Raw genomic sequence first — 16,873 nt, forward strand, 5'->3', positions numbered from 1 at the left:
AACGCCACGGAGCATATGAGATGTTACAAGAGTTGAAATTAGTATTTCAGACTCATGCCCATGTCGAAAGGTATGAGACCTTTGACAAGCACTTTGCCTACAAGATGGAGGAGAATTGCTCAGCTAGTGAGCATGTGCTCAGAATGTCTGAGTACTACAATCACTTGAATCAAGTGGGAGTTAATCTTCCAGATAAGATAGTGATTGACAGAGTTCTCTAGTCACTATCGCCAAGTTACTAGATCTTCGTGATGAACTATAATATGCAAGGGATAACGGAAACGATTCCCAAGCTCTTCGTGATGCTGAAATCGACGAAGGTAGAAATCAAGAAAAGCAACAAGTGTTGATGGTTGACAAGACCACTAGTTTCAAGAAAAAGGCAAAGGAAATAAAGAGGAATTTCAAAGAAGAATAGCAAGCAAGTTGCTGCTCCCATGAAGAAGCCCAAAGCTAGACCCAAGCCTGGAACTGAGCGCTTCTACTGCAAAGGAAATGGTCACTGGAAGTGGAACTGCCCTAGATAATTGGAGGATAAGAAGGATGGCAAAGTGAACAAAAGTATATTTGATATACATGTTATTGATGTGTACTTTACTAGTATTTATAGCAACCCCTCAGTATTTGATACTCGTTTAGTTGCTAAGAGTAGTAACTAAAAACAGGAGTTGCAGAATGAACACAAACTAGTTATGGGCGAAGTGATGATGTGTGTTGGAAATGATTCCAAGGTTGATAAGATCACCATCGCACACTCCCTCTACCTTCGAGATTAGTGTTGGACCAAAATAAATGTTATTTGGTCTTTGCGTTGAGCATGAATATGATTGGATCATGTTTATTGCAATACGGTTATTCATTTAATTCAAAGAATAATTGTTGTTCTGTTTACATGAATAAAATCTTCTGTGGTCATACACCCAAGGTGAATGGTTTATTAAATCTCGATCGTAGTAATACACATATTCATAATATTGATGCCAAAAGATGCAAAGTTGATAATGATAGTGCAACATATTTGTGGCACTACCGTTTAGGTCATATTGGTGTAAAGCCCATGAAGAAACTCCATGATAATGGGCTTTTTGGAATCACTTGATTATGAATCATTTGATGCTTGCGAACCATGCCTCATGGGCAAGATGACTAAGACTCCGTTCTCCGGAACAATGGAGCGAGCCACTGACTTATTGGAAATAATACATACCGATGTATGCGGTCCAATGAGTGTTGAGGCTCACGGCGGGTATCATTGTTTTCTGACCTTCACAGATGATTTGAGAAGATATGTGTATATCTACTTGATGAAACACAAGTCTGAAACACTTGAAAAGTTCAAAGATTTTCAGAGTGAAGTAGACAATCATCGTAACAAGAAAATAAAATTTCTACGATCTTATCGCAGAGGCAAATATTTGAGTTACAAGTTTGGCCTTCAATTAAAACAATGTGGAATAGTTTCACAAACTCATGCCACCTAGAACACCACAACATAATTGTGTGTCGGAATGTAATAACCGTACTTTATTGGATATAGTGCAATCTATGATGTCTCTTACCGATTTACCACTATCATTGTTGGGGTTATGCATTAGAGACAGCTACATTCACGTTAAATAGGGCACCGTCTAAATCCGTTGAGACGACACCGTATGAACTATGGTTTGGCAAGAAACCTAAGCTGTCGTTTAATTTCTTAAAGTTTGGGGTTGCGATGCTTCTGTGAAAAAGTTTCAACCTGATAAGCTCGAACCCAAATCGGAGAAGTGCGTCTTCATAGGATACCCAAAAAGAAAATGTTGGGTACACCTTCTATCACAGATCCGAAGGCAAGATCTTTGTTGCTAAGAATGGATTCTTTCTAGAGAAGAAGTTTCTCTCAAAAGATGTGAGTGGGAGGAAAGTAGAACTTGATGAGGTAATTGTACCTTCTCCTGAATTGGAAAGTAGTTCATCACAGAAATCTGTTCCAGTGACGCCTACACCAATTAGCGAGGAAGCTAATGATGATGATCATGAAACTTAAGATCAAGTTACTACCGAACCTCGTAGGTCAACCAGAGTACGTTCCGCACCAGAGTGGTACGGTAATCCTATTCTGGAAGTCATGTTACTAGACCATGACGAACCTACGAACTATGAGGAAGCGATGATGAGCCCAGATTCCGCGAAATGGCTTGAGGCCATGAAATCTGAGATGGGATCCATGTATAAAAACAAAGTATGGACTTTGGTGGAGTTGCCCGAATATCGGCAAGCCATTGAGAATAAATGGATCTTCAAGAGGAAGACGGACGCTGATGGTAGTGTTACTATCTACAAAGCTCGAATTGTCGCAAAAATGTTTTCGACAAATTCAAGGTGTTGACTACGATGAGATTTTCTCACTTGTATCGATGCTTAAAATTCTGTCCGAATCATGTTAGCAATTGCCGCATTTTATGAAATTTGGCAAATTGATGTCAAACCTGCATTCCTTAATGGATTTCTTAAAGAAGAGTTGTATGTGATGCAACCAGAAGGTTTTGTCGATCCAAAAGATGCTAACAAAGTGTGCAAAGCTCTAGCGATCCATCAATGGACTGGAGCAAGCATCTCGGAGTTGGAATATACGCTTTGATGAGTTGATCAAAGCATATAGATTTATACAGACTTGCGGTGAAGCCTGTATTTACAAGAAAGTGAGTGGGAGCACTGCAGTTTTCTGATAAGTATATGTGAAAGACATATTGTTGATCAGAAATGATGTAGAATTTTCTGGAAAGCATAAAGGAGTGTTTGAAAGGAGTTTTTCAAAGAATGACCTCGGTAAAGCTGCTTACATATTGAGCATCAAGATCTTTAGAGATAGATCAAAACTCTTGGTAAGTTTTTCCAATGAGTACATACCTTGACCAGAATTTGAAGTAGTTCAAAATGGAACAGTCAAAGAAAGAGTTCTTGCCTGTGTTGCAAGGTGTGAAATTGAGTAAGACTCAAAGCCCGACCACAGCAGAAGATAGAAAGAGAATGAAAGTCATTCCCTATGCCTCAGCCATAGGTTCTATAAAGTATGCCATGATGTGTACCAGATCTATTGTATACGCTACACTGAGTTTGGCAAGGGAGTACAATAGTGATCTAGAAGTAGATCACTGGACAGCGGTCAAAATTATCCTTAGTGGAATAAGGATATGCTTCTTGATTATGGAGGTGACAAAAGGTTCGTCGTAAAGGGTTACGTCAATGCAAGTTTTGACACTGATCTAGATGACTCTAAGTCTCAATTTGGATACATATTGAAAGTGGGAGCAATTAGCTTGAGTAGCTCCGTGCAGAGCATTGTTGACATAGATATTTGAAAAATACATACGAATCTTAATATGGCAGACCCGTTGACTAAACTTCTCTCACAAGCAAAACATGATCACACCTTAGTACTCTTTGGGTGTTAATCACATGGCGATGTGAACTAAGATTACTGACTCTAGTAAACCCTTTGAGTGTTGGTCACATCGCGATGTGAACTATGGGTATTAATCACATGGTGATGTGAACTATTGGTGTTAAATCACATGGCGATGTGAACTAGATTATCGACTCTAGTGCAAGTGGGAGACTGAAGGAAATATGCCCTAGAGGCAATAATAAAGTTATTATTTATTTCCTTATTTCATGATAAATTTTTATTATTCATGCTAGAATTGTATTAACTGGAAACTTAGTACATGTGTGGATACATAGACAAACAGCGTGTCACTAGTATGCCTCTACTTGACTAGCTCGTTGAATCAAAGATGGTTAAGTTTCCTAGCCATAGACATGAGTTGTCATTTGATTAACGGGATCACATCATTAGAGAATGATGTGATTGACTTGACCCATTCCGTTAGCTTAGCACTTGATCGTTTAGTATATTGCTATTGCTTTCATCATGACTTATACATGTTCCTATGACTATGAGATTATGCAACTCCCGGATACCGGAGGAACACCTTGTGTGCTACCAAAAGTCACAACATAACTGGGTGATTATAAAGGTGCTCTATAGGTGTCTCCAATGGTACTTGTCAAGTTGGCATAGATCGAGATTAGGATTTGTCACTCCGATTGTCGGAGAGGTATCTCTGGGCTCTCTCGGTAATGCACATCACTATAAGCCTTGCAAGCAATGTGACTAATGAGTTAGTTGCGGGATGATGCATTACGGAACGAGTAAACAGACTTGCCGGTAACGAGATTGAACTAGGTATGAGGATAACGACGATCGAATCTCGGGCAAGTAACGTACTGATGACAAAGGGAACAATGTATGTTGTTATGCGGTTTGACCGATAAAGATCTTCGTAGAATATGTAGGAACCAATATGAGCATCTAGCAGGTTCTGCTATTGGTTATTGACCGGAGATGTGTCTCGGTCATGTCTACATAGTTCTCGAACCCGTAGGGTCCGCACGCTTAACGTTCACTGACGATCGGTATTATGAGATTATGTGTTTTGATGTACCGAAGATAGTTCAGAGTCCCGGATGTGATCATGGACACGACGAGGAGTTTCAAAATGGTGGAGACATAAAGATTGATATATTGGACGACTATATTCGGACACCGGATGAGTTCCGGGGGTCACCAGATATTTATCGGAGTGCCGGGGGATTTTCGGAACCCCCGGGGATATAATGGGCCAACATGGGCCTTGTGGGAGAGAGAGGAGAGGGCCTAGGGCTGGCCGCCCCCCCTTGGGAGTCCGAATTGGACAAGGAGGGGGGCGGCGCCCCCTCTTTCCACCCTCTCTCCCTCTCCTTCCTTCCCCCTTCCTCCTTCCTAGTTGGACTAGCAAAGGGGAGTCCTACTCCCACTAGGAGGAGGACTCCCCCCTCGCCTTGGCGCTCCCCAAGGCCGGCCGGCCTCCCCCCTTGCTCCTTTATATACGGGGGTAGGGGGCACCCTAGAACACACAAGTTAATCATTGATCTCTTAGCCATGTGCAGTGCCCCCCTCCACCATAATCCACCTTGTTCATATCGTCGTAGTGCTTAGGAGAAGCCCTGCGCCGGTAACTTCATCATCACCGTCATCACGTCATCATGCTGACGAAGCTCTCCCTCGAAGCTCTACTGGATCGTGAGTTCGTGGGACGTCACCGAGCTGAACGTGTGCAGATCACGGAGGTGCCGTGCGTTCGGTACTAGGATCGGTCGATCGTGAAGACATACGACTACATCAACCACGTTGTCATAACGCTTCTCCTTACGGTCTACGAGGGTACGTGGACTACACTCTCCCCTCTTGTTGCTATGCATCACCATGATCTTGCGTGTGCGTAGGATTTTTTTTGAAATTACTACATTCCCCAACACCAGCTTGATTATATTGCTTGTGTATATGAGGATTACAGAGTCGATCTACTATGAGATCAGATGAACTAAACCCTAGGCTAGTAGGATGATGGTTGTTGTTCTAGCCTCTATGGACTAAACCCTCTGGTTTAAATAGAAACCAGGGGTGCTAGGGTTACATATGGTCGGTTACAACGAGAGGATAAACATGTTGAATCTTCTACATTGGCTTGGCGTACACGCCAAGGACTCAAAGGTCTTCTGTCCGGATACGACGCCGCCCAATAGTCCGGCTTTCCAGTAGCTGTAGTGCGGCCCGACTGTCCGGCCCATGAGAAATAGGCCGGCAGCCCGAGGACCCCTAGTCCAGGACTCCCTCAGGGACCAAGGGATGAGTCCATGCGGCACCTCCAGAGGAAAATATGGCCTTTCATACGAGCGCGCCCGCCTGTATGGGAGGTCGTATGAGGTGCCAGCGCCACTGCCTCGTCCACTACTTCCACCCCGTCAAGTCAGATTGAGGATCAGACTAACACACACACACACACGCGCGCGCGCGCACCAGAAACCCGTACAAAAGGCAGTACCCAAGCCTCCGGAGTGATCCGGAGGAGGGATTGGCAAGGAGAAGACTTCCATCTTCACAACCAAGCGCAAGGGGACATCAACATCATCACCACTGTCATCATCATCATCACCACTGTCATTATCGTCTTCATCCACATCTATCTCATTGTAACATCAGGAACCCTAGTGGATCATCTTGTGCGTTACGCCCATGATCCATTCATGTTTACCATTACCGCCCTCATAATGTTTGTTGTCTATGTGTGTGAGTAGACCCCCTACTTCTTGGGTATAAGGATGAACCTTGGTATGTATAGGATCTGAAACGTTATATTGGATATGAGATCCTCTATTGAATGCTTAGTTTAGTAAACTTTGTGAATGTTGTGAAGGGGCCCCACTCAGCATTAGCACAAAAGGTGACGAAGTGTATCACCGTCATTTTAAAAAGGTTAGGATGTGAAGGAAATTAGAGGTGACAGTAAAACCTTTGCTCCTAGCTTTTGCAATTGATAGGGGATTTATGGAAAAACTTAGAGAGACCGCGTCCACGGGGTAACCCTCAATTACCTTAGCCGTAGCCTGCAGGGGGAGACTACGGTAGTGGCGTGCGTTGCATGAAGTCTACCTAGAGTAGAACGTGTTCTGTACCCGGCTCCGCCCAGCATAATCATCAAGAGTGGCTCAAGTATGCAGACTATATTATGCAGTTCCATGGGTTGCCTTACTCCTCTGTCATTTCCACTTGTTATTCGTGTTGTTGTTTTCCTATTACTTTTTATGTTATTTACTTCCAGTTCGCTCCGCACCAAAACAACTATTCTTTTCCACCGTTACTTTATCTGGAGTCTACAATTAAAAAATCCATAATTCACTACAAGAGGGTACGCTTAACATGTGCTCCCTATGGGATCGATACTCTTACTTTGAAAATGCCACAATTAAACCCTGTGCACTTGCAGGACATCATGGCCTCAACGGCGCCCCCCCCCCCCCATTTGTTGGACGGTTAATTGAGTCTCCACGTCAATATTGGTGGGCCCATATCGGAGTGGCGAAATTGAAATATGGCCTCAACGTTGGACGCCTACATAGGCCAGAAGGGTTAACCAAGTCTCCTCATCGCTACAGTTGACATGGTGAAGCGGTGAATTCCAGATGTAAGGAAACAACGCAACGGAGACGACAAGCTGAGACAACTAGTGGAGATGGCGCACAGGGGCGTGCAGCTAATTTCTTCTCAAGCGCTAGTGACACATGTCGAAATACGGAAGTTTGAGTGGTAGGATTCGAATATGCAACTTCGGAAGGGGCACAGACCGACTTTCCCTAAGAAAATTAGGAAAATAGTATTCTTCAAGCTAATAATCACCTCATCATAAAATTAGGCTGATGGTACCATCAAACGAATCCATGTAGTTTGTTTTACCTCTTAAAACATGGATGGGAACCATCACTCTTTTTTGGAAAGTTTCAGTATCTTTCTTAAACGTGCATCGGTAGTATGTGAAATTGAAAATCTAGTATTTTTCTTATTCATGCAACGACTGAATGAAATGAAACAATAATTCCTGCAAACATGGAAACTTAAATGTATGCGTCTGAAGCGGCATAAAAACGGGGGACGAAATCAACTAATGTTCAGAGGTAGAATTTTAACGGGGGAGGCTACATGTTGGACATCGTTACTTACAATTCATCAATTTGCATTTTTTACTTTGAGTTACCGCAAAATTGAATTATAAAACCGATGTCTGATACATTAATGGTCGCAAAATGTTAGATATGTGTTCTGCTCAAACATATGCAACAACAACAAAATACATAAATGAATAAGGACAATTAAATTAGATCAACACTCTTTTTGATGTGAGACTAGTTGATGCAGGGACATCAGTTGATCGAACGCTTCCAGAGACTAGTTGCAAGGTTGATATAGTTGTCTCATACCTGTCAGGTATTGCTTGTGTTGTGAGTGTAGTTAACCAATATATGCATGACCCAAAATCAGCAGATATGGAAGTTGTGAATAGGATCCTACGATATCTTAAGGGGTGCTAAGGAAGAGACCTCTTATGGGAACTTTCAAGTTAGATGCCATACTAATGTCGATTGTGCAGGTTCTCTAGTTGACTGCCTCTCAACATCTGGTCACTTCACATCTGTTGGAAGGAACCTAGTTTCATGGCGACGCAATATACAAAGGGCGGTGTGGCTTGATCGACTACAGAGGCTGAGTTTGGATCCATGGGTCATGCTGTATGTGAGTGACTATGGTTGCAGATTCTCCTAGCAGAGTTGCAGTTGTACAAGTACAAGCCTCTAGTCTATAATGTGACGACAAAGCTACTATTGACATTGCAAATAACCTTGTTCAGTATGACCGAACCAAGCACATAGAGATTGATCGTTACTTCATCGAGGATAAGTTTGACGAAGTAGTAGTTTGCCTTTCATACGTCACTCCAGCAAGTCAAGTAGCATATGCCCTTACAAAAGGACTCCTAGAAAAAAAAGCCCATGTTTGGTAGCAAGATGGATTCTATATGATATATTCTCCCCGTCTTGAGAGGGAGTGTTGGTGTATGATTATCATATAACGTGATTCCCTGAGAGAGGGATTGGTGAGGAATGATACATAATTTCCCCAAATCCTCTTCATCCTCCCTCGAATCGCTAATCTCTCAAATCTTCGATGATTTTGAACATGGATGTCCCTTCTCCCCTTCCTCTATATCATGGAAACTACCTATTAACACATGGGCAAGCATATTTGGAACTAGCCATAAGAATATCTCCCGAATTTGCAATACCGCACCCACAACCTAGTAACTGAGAAACTTGATTGTAATCATAAATTAAAAAAACAAACTCTTTATGCTGGAGTATGAAACCACCTTTTGACCAGACACGGATTGATGTTTTTTTATATAATTTGTATACAAATACAATTAGAAGAAAAACACAACTTTTTTCAGCGATTAAATTAGTAATTCACCCTTGTTTGTCAATTTGGGAGCTATTGCTCCTTTATAGGAAAAATGAACCATATAAAATCTCCATGTTCCAAAATGGTATCATTTCTATCCACATTAGGCATGATTATTAACTGTATACAAACTCCACAAAAAATATCTAGCAAATACTTTTTCTGGAGGAAAAATCACCAATTCACCTTCTGAATATGATCTAGCATGATTAATTGCATTGTAGCAGCAGCATTGTTTTACTACAAGAGGAGGGGAATAAGAAAATGATAAAAAAAAGGGGGATTTTTTTGGTTTGAAAGTTCAAAATAGTCTTATTGGTTCTTCTATCTCGGGAACTATATTTAACCCAACAAACATCCAATTACAGGGAAGGAAAACAGACGACAAGAACAAGAACACAGACTCCAAACTCCTCGACGACCAAGCTAGGGTCGTCATCACATGCAAGCGTTCACTCGCACTAGCTAATTACTTAATTAGTCTCAGAAGACGCCTCTCTTTCACGGTACTCCAAGTCTTCAGGCCATGGAGAGCTTAGCTAGGTAGCCTTATCCCATGCATGTAACCTTACTCATGCGATCAACTTAGTTGCTAACTCGCTAACCTTACTCCTCTCATGCATGCATGCGCTAATTCCAGGTTGCTTCAAGTCTCAGACTCACTCGACAGATCGGAGCTTACGGGTTGTGTAAGCTTGATCGATCCGTCGATCATGGCATCCGGCCTCCGTTGAAGGACGAAGCCGACTTCATCTCGGCCTCCAAGGAGCTCATGTCGCTGCTGCTCTGGTGGTGGTCTCCTCTCGGTGTCGATATCCCGCGCACGATGCCGCCTCCGCCCACGCCAAGAAAGTCCCGCGTCATGTCGCCGCCGCCGCCGCCGCCGCCAGCACCACCGCCGTTGCCACCAACACCACCTCCTCCCTGGCTGAATTTCACCTCGTGCTGATCCATGTCGCACATCCTCGGATCAAACATCCCGGCGGGACCGCCGTTAGCGCCGCCAAACATCGCCGCGGCATTGACGCCGCCGCCAGCAGCCAGAGAGTTCATCAGCTCGTTCAGGTTCGCATCGTTCTGGTCCATCTGCTGCTGCGGCGTCCCCTGTCGCGCGTGCGGCGAAGAGCCCACGAAGCCCCGGAACATGGACGCCGCGCCGTTGGGGCTGGAGGTCGCGCCCATCTGCGCCGCCTTCTGGAGCAGTGCGGTCGCAGACATCTGAGGCAGCATGGGCGCCTGGTCATTGTACATTCCAGCCTGCGAAATGTGATCACCACCAACAAAGTTCCCGCCGAAAATCGCCGCCGCCGATACCTCAGAGCCACCGCCGCCTCCTCCGCCAGCTCCACCGCTGAACTGGTCGTTGCTCATCATTCCCTGGCTTGCATGCTCATGACTAGACCCCGAGCTATTGCCATTGTTGGAGAAAAAGCCCAGGTTGAAGAGGCCATGGCCCGAAGAGGCGGGCCCTCCCGCACCATTGCCCTGGAGGTCTGGGAGCTGCATGAGGCCGTGGAACGGCTTGGACTGCAGGTAGGAGTGTGACCCATTGCCCGCCTCGTCCCCGAAATCCTGCCCCGGCGCCGCGTTGAGGAAGAAGGCCGACTGGGGCTGCTGCTGAGGCGGGCGGAACGCGGACGCGCCAGAGGGCGACAGGAGGTGGTCGAGGCGCGCGGCGATGCTGCTGCTGCCTCCTCCGGCCGCTCCCCCGAGGCGCAGGAGCTCCGGGGACGGGTGGTGGTGGTGGCCGTCGTGCTGCAGGGTGGAGTTGAGGTGGGATCCCACCTGGGACAGGCTCAGCGCCATGTTGCCAGCGTTAGTAGCCCCGTAGAGGTGGCTGGTGAGGCTGCTCAGGCTCGTCGGCGGCAGCCTGGCGCTCTCCTGCGCCAGGGCGTCGCAGAAGGCCCTGTGGGTGATGAAGCTGTCCCTCCTGCATACAATAACACAACAGAAAATAATCAGAAACACGATAAACATCGACACACCACACCACCACCATCAGTCACATGTCGTCATGTGCTCTCACACCACACCACACTGCCATGGTCTCTGCTCGATCTGCAACTTAGGCCAGAGCGCAGGCAGCGCCGTCGCATGCCAATGCATGGGCCGTGCAGTAAAAGTGAACAGTAAAGTTGATGTGAGAAGAGCTTGAGAAGCCTGAAAAGCGAACAGCGCCCTGCACCGGGCTGCATGGCGACGACGCATGCATGACACGCTGGACGGGAAGGGGCGCACGCCCCGAGGCGGGCTAGCGGCATCTCGGGCTGAGATATTGTTTTCTGATCGACATGTGAGCGCTGCGCAACTGGCTGCGGGACGGGACGAGGACGGACCCGACTGTGCTACTGAATGTTGTGTTTGTAGTAGCTGGTATCCCATGCATCTGAACAGTGCCATTCCCAGTGTCCACAGCTGCTACAGCGACAGGGTGCGCATCTCCCCCTTGTGCACCAGCTAGGTCACAGTAAAAGAAAGAAACAGCTTGCAAATGTGGTGGCCGTGGTTTTTATCTCGGTTCAAGTAACATATGTTTCCAAAGGAGGAATAGGGTTTGACTATTACCGCGTGTGTACCACCACACCTTGCTGTCCCAAGACTAGTGCTAAAATTAGGAAACCGATAGTATTGTGTTGGGCATAGTATGCATCCATGCATGCATCCATGCACCACAAAGCAAGCCCAAGATCCCAGAAATCGATGTGTGTCAATCAAGGGAGAGGCCGCGCCGGGGGAAAGGAGAAATCTCATCATAGCTTGCCATGCTACGCCTCTCATAGGTTCCCACTAGTAGGAAGCTTCAAAGGAGAAAGGCTTCCAGACAAAGACATCAGACATTGTCATGCACACGAACACACACACCAAGGAGCTGCGTAGAGCAGAAAACTTTGCGGGGCTGGTAAGCTCGCCTCCCGAGGCGCCTTGACACACGAAAAAGCAAAAGCCTGCGCCAGTGAAACTTAAAAAAGCCTACCACCCCCCAAATCAAGGAGCTCAAAACAAATAATGCCAATTATTCGTACTTAGTGTACTCCACCTCTACAGTTGAATGTGTAAAAACGATCATATGGATGCATATGGAACATTACTATAGCTTCTGAACTTGGAAAAAAATACATGCACTATAGATTTATGCTCAGAGAAGAAGCACCGAAGTTTTTTTTATATCATCAGGCCTTCCCATGCAGGAACAGTGAAACAAAATTGCTCATGAATGCAACTCCTGTTGGTGTTTCCCTAAGTGCTAACTCCCCATTGGATAATTTTATGCCGAAACCATGAAAGAGAGGAGTGACCACTTGAATGAATGAATGAATGCAGCTTAAGTCCATCAATGAATGAACAGTTCCTCAAATTACACTTGCAACTAGGCTGGCGCTGCATGGGCGATGAGACATGGGATGGACATCGCGACGCATCCATGAAAAGGCGTGGGCCTCTCTCGCTGGTCGCTGCCACGGCCAACGAACGGCTCTGCCACATCTTAGCCGGGCAGCCAACTCACATGAGAAGTTTAGCTGCCTACTCTTACATGGCAGCCAAGCGATGCAGTAGAAAGAGAAAACTATGGAAGAGAGAGAGGGTAAAAGAGAAAGCCTGCATGCTGCTGACGAGTTGGACCAGGAGGAATGCGGGTCTACAGGACAGTGTAACAGATGTCTTATAGTCTGTAGCGTGTGTCTGGCTAGAGAGAGGAGAGAGAGCTTGTTTCTGGTTCCATCTTCCCAAGGCAGCAAGCTAGGAAAGGGAAAGGATGGCTTCTGGGCAGTGCCAAAGGACTCAAAATATTCCAGCCCATTTCACGTGCGAGCAGTTTCACTGTGCGCCCCTAGCTCTCTCTCTCACTCCCCTTCGTCGCCCGCGGCCGTCTCTATTGCTTTCCTTCTCAGCAGGCTAGCCAGAGAAGGAAGGAAGCAGGAGCTCGAACAACAACAATGTCGATCGACATCGACACAAGCCCAATCAAAACCCTAACCCTAAACCAAAGCAGTGCCCACTATGGTATGTACACGCAGTGCCATGCATGCAGCGAGGCCTGATCGTTTCACGTACATTCTATCTATGTAGACATCGTAGCGGTAGAAATGCAGAAGACAGTATATATATAGGTAGAAGAAGCTGGGTAGGCGTAGGGAGCAGTGGCTGGTAAGTTACCGTGAGAAGAGGGTGCCGCAGTCGCAGCGGTACTCGCGGGTGCCGCAGATCTTGGAGTGCGCCTTCCAGTCGGACTGCACGGCGTAGCGCTTGGAGCACTTGTCGCACTTCCACTTCTTCTCGCCGTGCTTGCGGCAGAAGTGCTTCTTGATGCCGGTGAGGTCGCCCAGGGCGCGGGACGGGTCGTGGTGGACGCACGTCGGCTCCGGGCACAGGTACACGCGCCGGCGCTGCACCTGGTTCGGGTTCTTCTGCTTCAGCTTCCACGGCAGGTTGTGGCCGCGGCGGTGCAGCTGCAGGTTCTGCTCGCGCTGGAACCCCTTGTTGCACACCTCGCACACGAACCGGTTCGTCGCCATCAGCGTCTTGGGCGACAGCGCGATCACCTCCGCGTCCGGGTCTGCAACCAATTCCACAATGCATTTCATCATCAAATACAGTGCATATATACAAATATGACAGTTTGCTTTGCATACAAAAAAGGTATCCCAATTGATGACTCGATACGTCATGCATAAGACAATCGACAAAATGCTTGGAAATTAAGAATGGGTGGCCATATATTTAGGGCGTTCCATGCTTGGACAGGTAGGAAGGATATATATGCTTCTAGAAGAGCAAATATTTGAGCCAGGGTCTTATTAATGAGTATATGCTGTGGGAAATTTCTTATTGTTGGAGTATTAATTTTCCTTATCTGTGAGGCGCTCGCACATGATCAATGAGTGAATAATCCCATTGGAGCTAGTAGAAATCACGGATTAATTTGAGAAGATATCGTTGCTTACTTCCCTGGGTGGGGGCAGGTGAGCTAGAGAGTAGAGACAAACTGGAGCACGGAGAAGAGAATATTTGCATGAGATTTTGGGGAAGAAAGAAGTTTGCAGGAAGTGATATAGAGAACAAAGGAATTGTCATGGATTGTGCCCTCGCTCCTGCTTGCACCTCATAATTGGGGAAAAGAATTGAATGAGCTCCAGTGGAGAGGATGACAGCTCATGTACATGGAATCTTGGAGCAAGAAAAAAAAAAGAACTATCCAACTAGTATGGGATACGGTTCTTCTTTCCTACCAAAGATAAATAAGAACTAAAAAAAAGTTGTGTTAGAAATTCTGATGAGAACACGAGACTTTGGAAGAAGAAAAAACCGGCCGAGACAAGGAGGAGCCTACTCGATCTAGAGCCACGAGTAAAGTACCCTAGTTCCTGTTCGTCACCTGAATTAATTGTCCTCCTTTCAGGTGATAGTACAGAGCTTTAAATGAACTCGTATTGATTAGCAAGGAGCGAATTGAAGGCCAAGTATCTTCCTCGAGGCTACAGCAAACTTCGAATTGAAGTAGACCCTGAGTATAGGGGAACGGATCCAGCGAACCAGGGATAGATGAGAAATTAAGGAGTTACAGTAAAAGAGTACAAGCTGGGAAATTAGGGAGTAAAATTAAGGCGTGTGTAGTAGCAAGAACAGACTGTCGCTCAATTACACACACGTCAGTTACTACAAAAAAAAACGTGCAAATTCTCCAGCAGTACCACCAAGTATTAATTCACTACCGAGCAAGAAACAAAGCAGCAAGTAACTGAGTAAATAAAAGAGAAGATACTGGAAAATGAGTGAGAGAAAACCCCAAGTGTGCGCATGTGAGAGAAGATGCTTGCACTGTCAGGAACCAAACGATAAGACGCCAATCAGTCCAGACAAGACCTTGCAGTTAGCATGCATGACTGGAAATATTAACCAGGGTCCACGATTAGATTACCGGGTAGAGTCCTCTTCTTCTTGGCCGGTGGTGCCGCCGCCGGAGCGCCCTGGCTGGACGCAGCAGGCGCCGCGCTCCCCACGCCGGACAGTGCCACCGCTGCCAGCTGCTGCTGGTGCTGCTGCTGCTGCTGTGATATCAGCGGCTTCATCTGGTCTTGCTGGTCCCCATCCCTCATCCCGAAGAACGCCGCCGCTGCCGCTGCCGATGAATTCGATGCCATCGCCTCCCAACCTACGTCGTCACACCAACTCCGGATCGTTCTTGGATTGGCAGTGCTCCTTCTTCCCCCCTTCGCTGAAACAAAGCAAGATTTTCCATGTGAGACGTCGCAATTAAGAGAGTAAAAACTGACACTGCACAGCGCATGCAAGCAAGCGACCATGAGAGAGAGATCTGGAAGACTCTTGCTCCCCGAGGCCCGAGCTATCAAGACAAATTAAGGAGGAGAAGGACGAAGACGACGAAAGAAGTAGAACTGGTTGGGAGGAAGAGGGAGCAGATGGAAAGGCCCCAAAATTCCCTGAGCGCGTGATGGCTATACCTATCTCATATACCTTGGAACCGATCTGAAACAACAAACAAATCGACAAGAAGCCGAGAAAAACTCCAAGGCCTCGGCCGCTTAGGACCCTTCCGAGATTAACAAAAGAACAAAGTGGACAGGGAAATCCAAACAAACAAACAGTTGCACTCAAAACAAAGTAAAAAAAGAGAGAGAAGGCATACGAACAAAAGCTCGCAAACACCCACACCCACAGAACTCACATACATACAGATATTTAAAAATTTGGAAAGGAACGCAACAAGGAACTAGAGGAGGAGGAGGAAAAAAACATGGGATACCTCACTCTCTCCCTGCTAGCTTCGTCTCTTGCTTGAAACCGAGGGGATAGAAGTGGAGGAGAGGGGGCGGAGGAGAGGGCCGGGGAGGAGGCTAAGAGGGTTGTTGTCTCATTTCTTTCATCTCCTTGTCATACTTTTCTTTCTCTATCTATCTATCTCTTCCCTCCCACGCTCTTATATGCCCCCCTCTCGCTCGCTCTATAAAATTAATTGCTGAAATCTTGCCTCTGCTATTTCCCAGGCCTATGCACACCATGGAAATATATAAAAGATGGGGATTATATATACAGGCCGGAGCAGGAGAAAGGGGGAGAGGAAAGAGAGAGGGGATGGGGGCGGGGGCAAGCTCACGCAGCCCTGCGGCGTCGTGGAGCGTGTGAGGGTCGGGTCCACCGACTGCTGCGTGGGGCTTACCTCTCGCCATCTCACACGCGCGCGCGCAAGGCCTTTTCTTTTCCCCTTGGCTTTGTTTTGGTTTTCTTTAGGGGTTTATTGTTGTGCGATTGCGGCCGTGTGCTTATGTTTCGTGCCTTGCTAGCACGTTACTACAAATTAAAAGCATGGCTTTGGATCCCTGTTCACCTAACTTCTGTTAGACTGTTTTAACCTTTTTGGTGATGCTAGTTTGCACGCATGTGTTTGGCCAGGTTGTGGAACAAACATTGCCATTTCTGCGTATCACATTCCCCATCTGAACGTTTATCAGTAAGCCACAAACATAAATGTGTAAAGGAGCAAACCGGCGTAGGTACTTTTTGTTGCGCAATCTGTGGTACAAAAATGGCTATACCAACCATCGTGTATTGCTGTTTTATTACGCACAAAATTAAAGGATAATGAATGTTACATTGATATGTAAAAAATAATTAGATAGTTGTTGCGGGCACCGTTGTAAACAAGAACACTATAATCTTGGAGGGAGCGCAACAACTCGCCACTGACTGAGGAATGACCTAATGGAGAATGACTCGGGAGGCTATTCGTGTGGCGATAACACACAAGTGACATGTCACCATAGAGGACCTCGAGGTTCACGCCCCACGTGCGGCTCCCCTCTTATCCTTCCTATGCCCCTCGGGTCTCAATGAAGGTGGTGTTGAGAGCGACGAAAGAAGAGAGGAAGACCACAGTGGGAGACAGTGCCTACTCCATCAAGATCGTGTATTGGGCCATGAGGGAGGCGGCCTACACACATCCCAGACATAGGTGGCATTGGCATGAGTTCCGGTCGGGAG

At 46.4% G+C, this 16,873-nt stretch overlaps 1 protein-coding gene across 2 annotated transcripts; it reads right to left on the reverse strand.

Moving 5' to 3' along the window:
• Nucleotides 1–9,056: 9,056 nt before the first annotated feature.
• Nucleotides 9,057–16,100, reverse strand: LOC109783503 (protein indeterminate-domain 4, chloroplastic). 2 transcript variants are annotated; one of them, XM_020342102.3, is made up of 4 exons: nt 15,639–16,100; nt 14,793–15,089; nt 13,031–13,430; nt 9,057–10,805 (listed from the first exon to the last, which is right to left on the reverse strand). In XM_020342102.3, the coding sequence occupies exons 2-4, from the start codon at nt 15,013–15,015 to the stop codon at nt 9,587–9,589; spliced, it is 1,842 nt and encodes a 613-aa protein (XP_020197691.1). In that variant the 5' UTR covers nt 15,016–15,089; nt 15,639–16,100; the 3' UTR covers nt 9,057–9,586. The 2 variants fall into 2 exon arrangements, with proteins under 2 accessions (XP_020197691.1, XP_020197692.1); XM_020342103.4 differs by having other exon boundaries at nt 15,175–15,647.
• Nucleotides 16,101–16,873: the final 773 nt, after the last annotated feature.

This window comes from Aegilops tauschii, chromosome 2 (assembly GCF_002575655.3).
Source record: "Aegilops tauschii subsp. strangulata cultivar AL8/78 chromosome 2, Aet v6.0, whole genome shotgun sequence".
Classification (NCBI taxonomy): Eukaryota; Viridiplantae; Streptophyta; class Magnoliopsida; order Poales; family Poaceae; genus Aegilops; species Aegilops tauschii.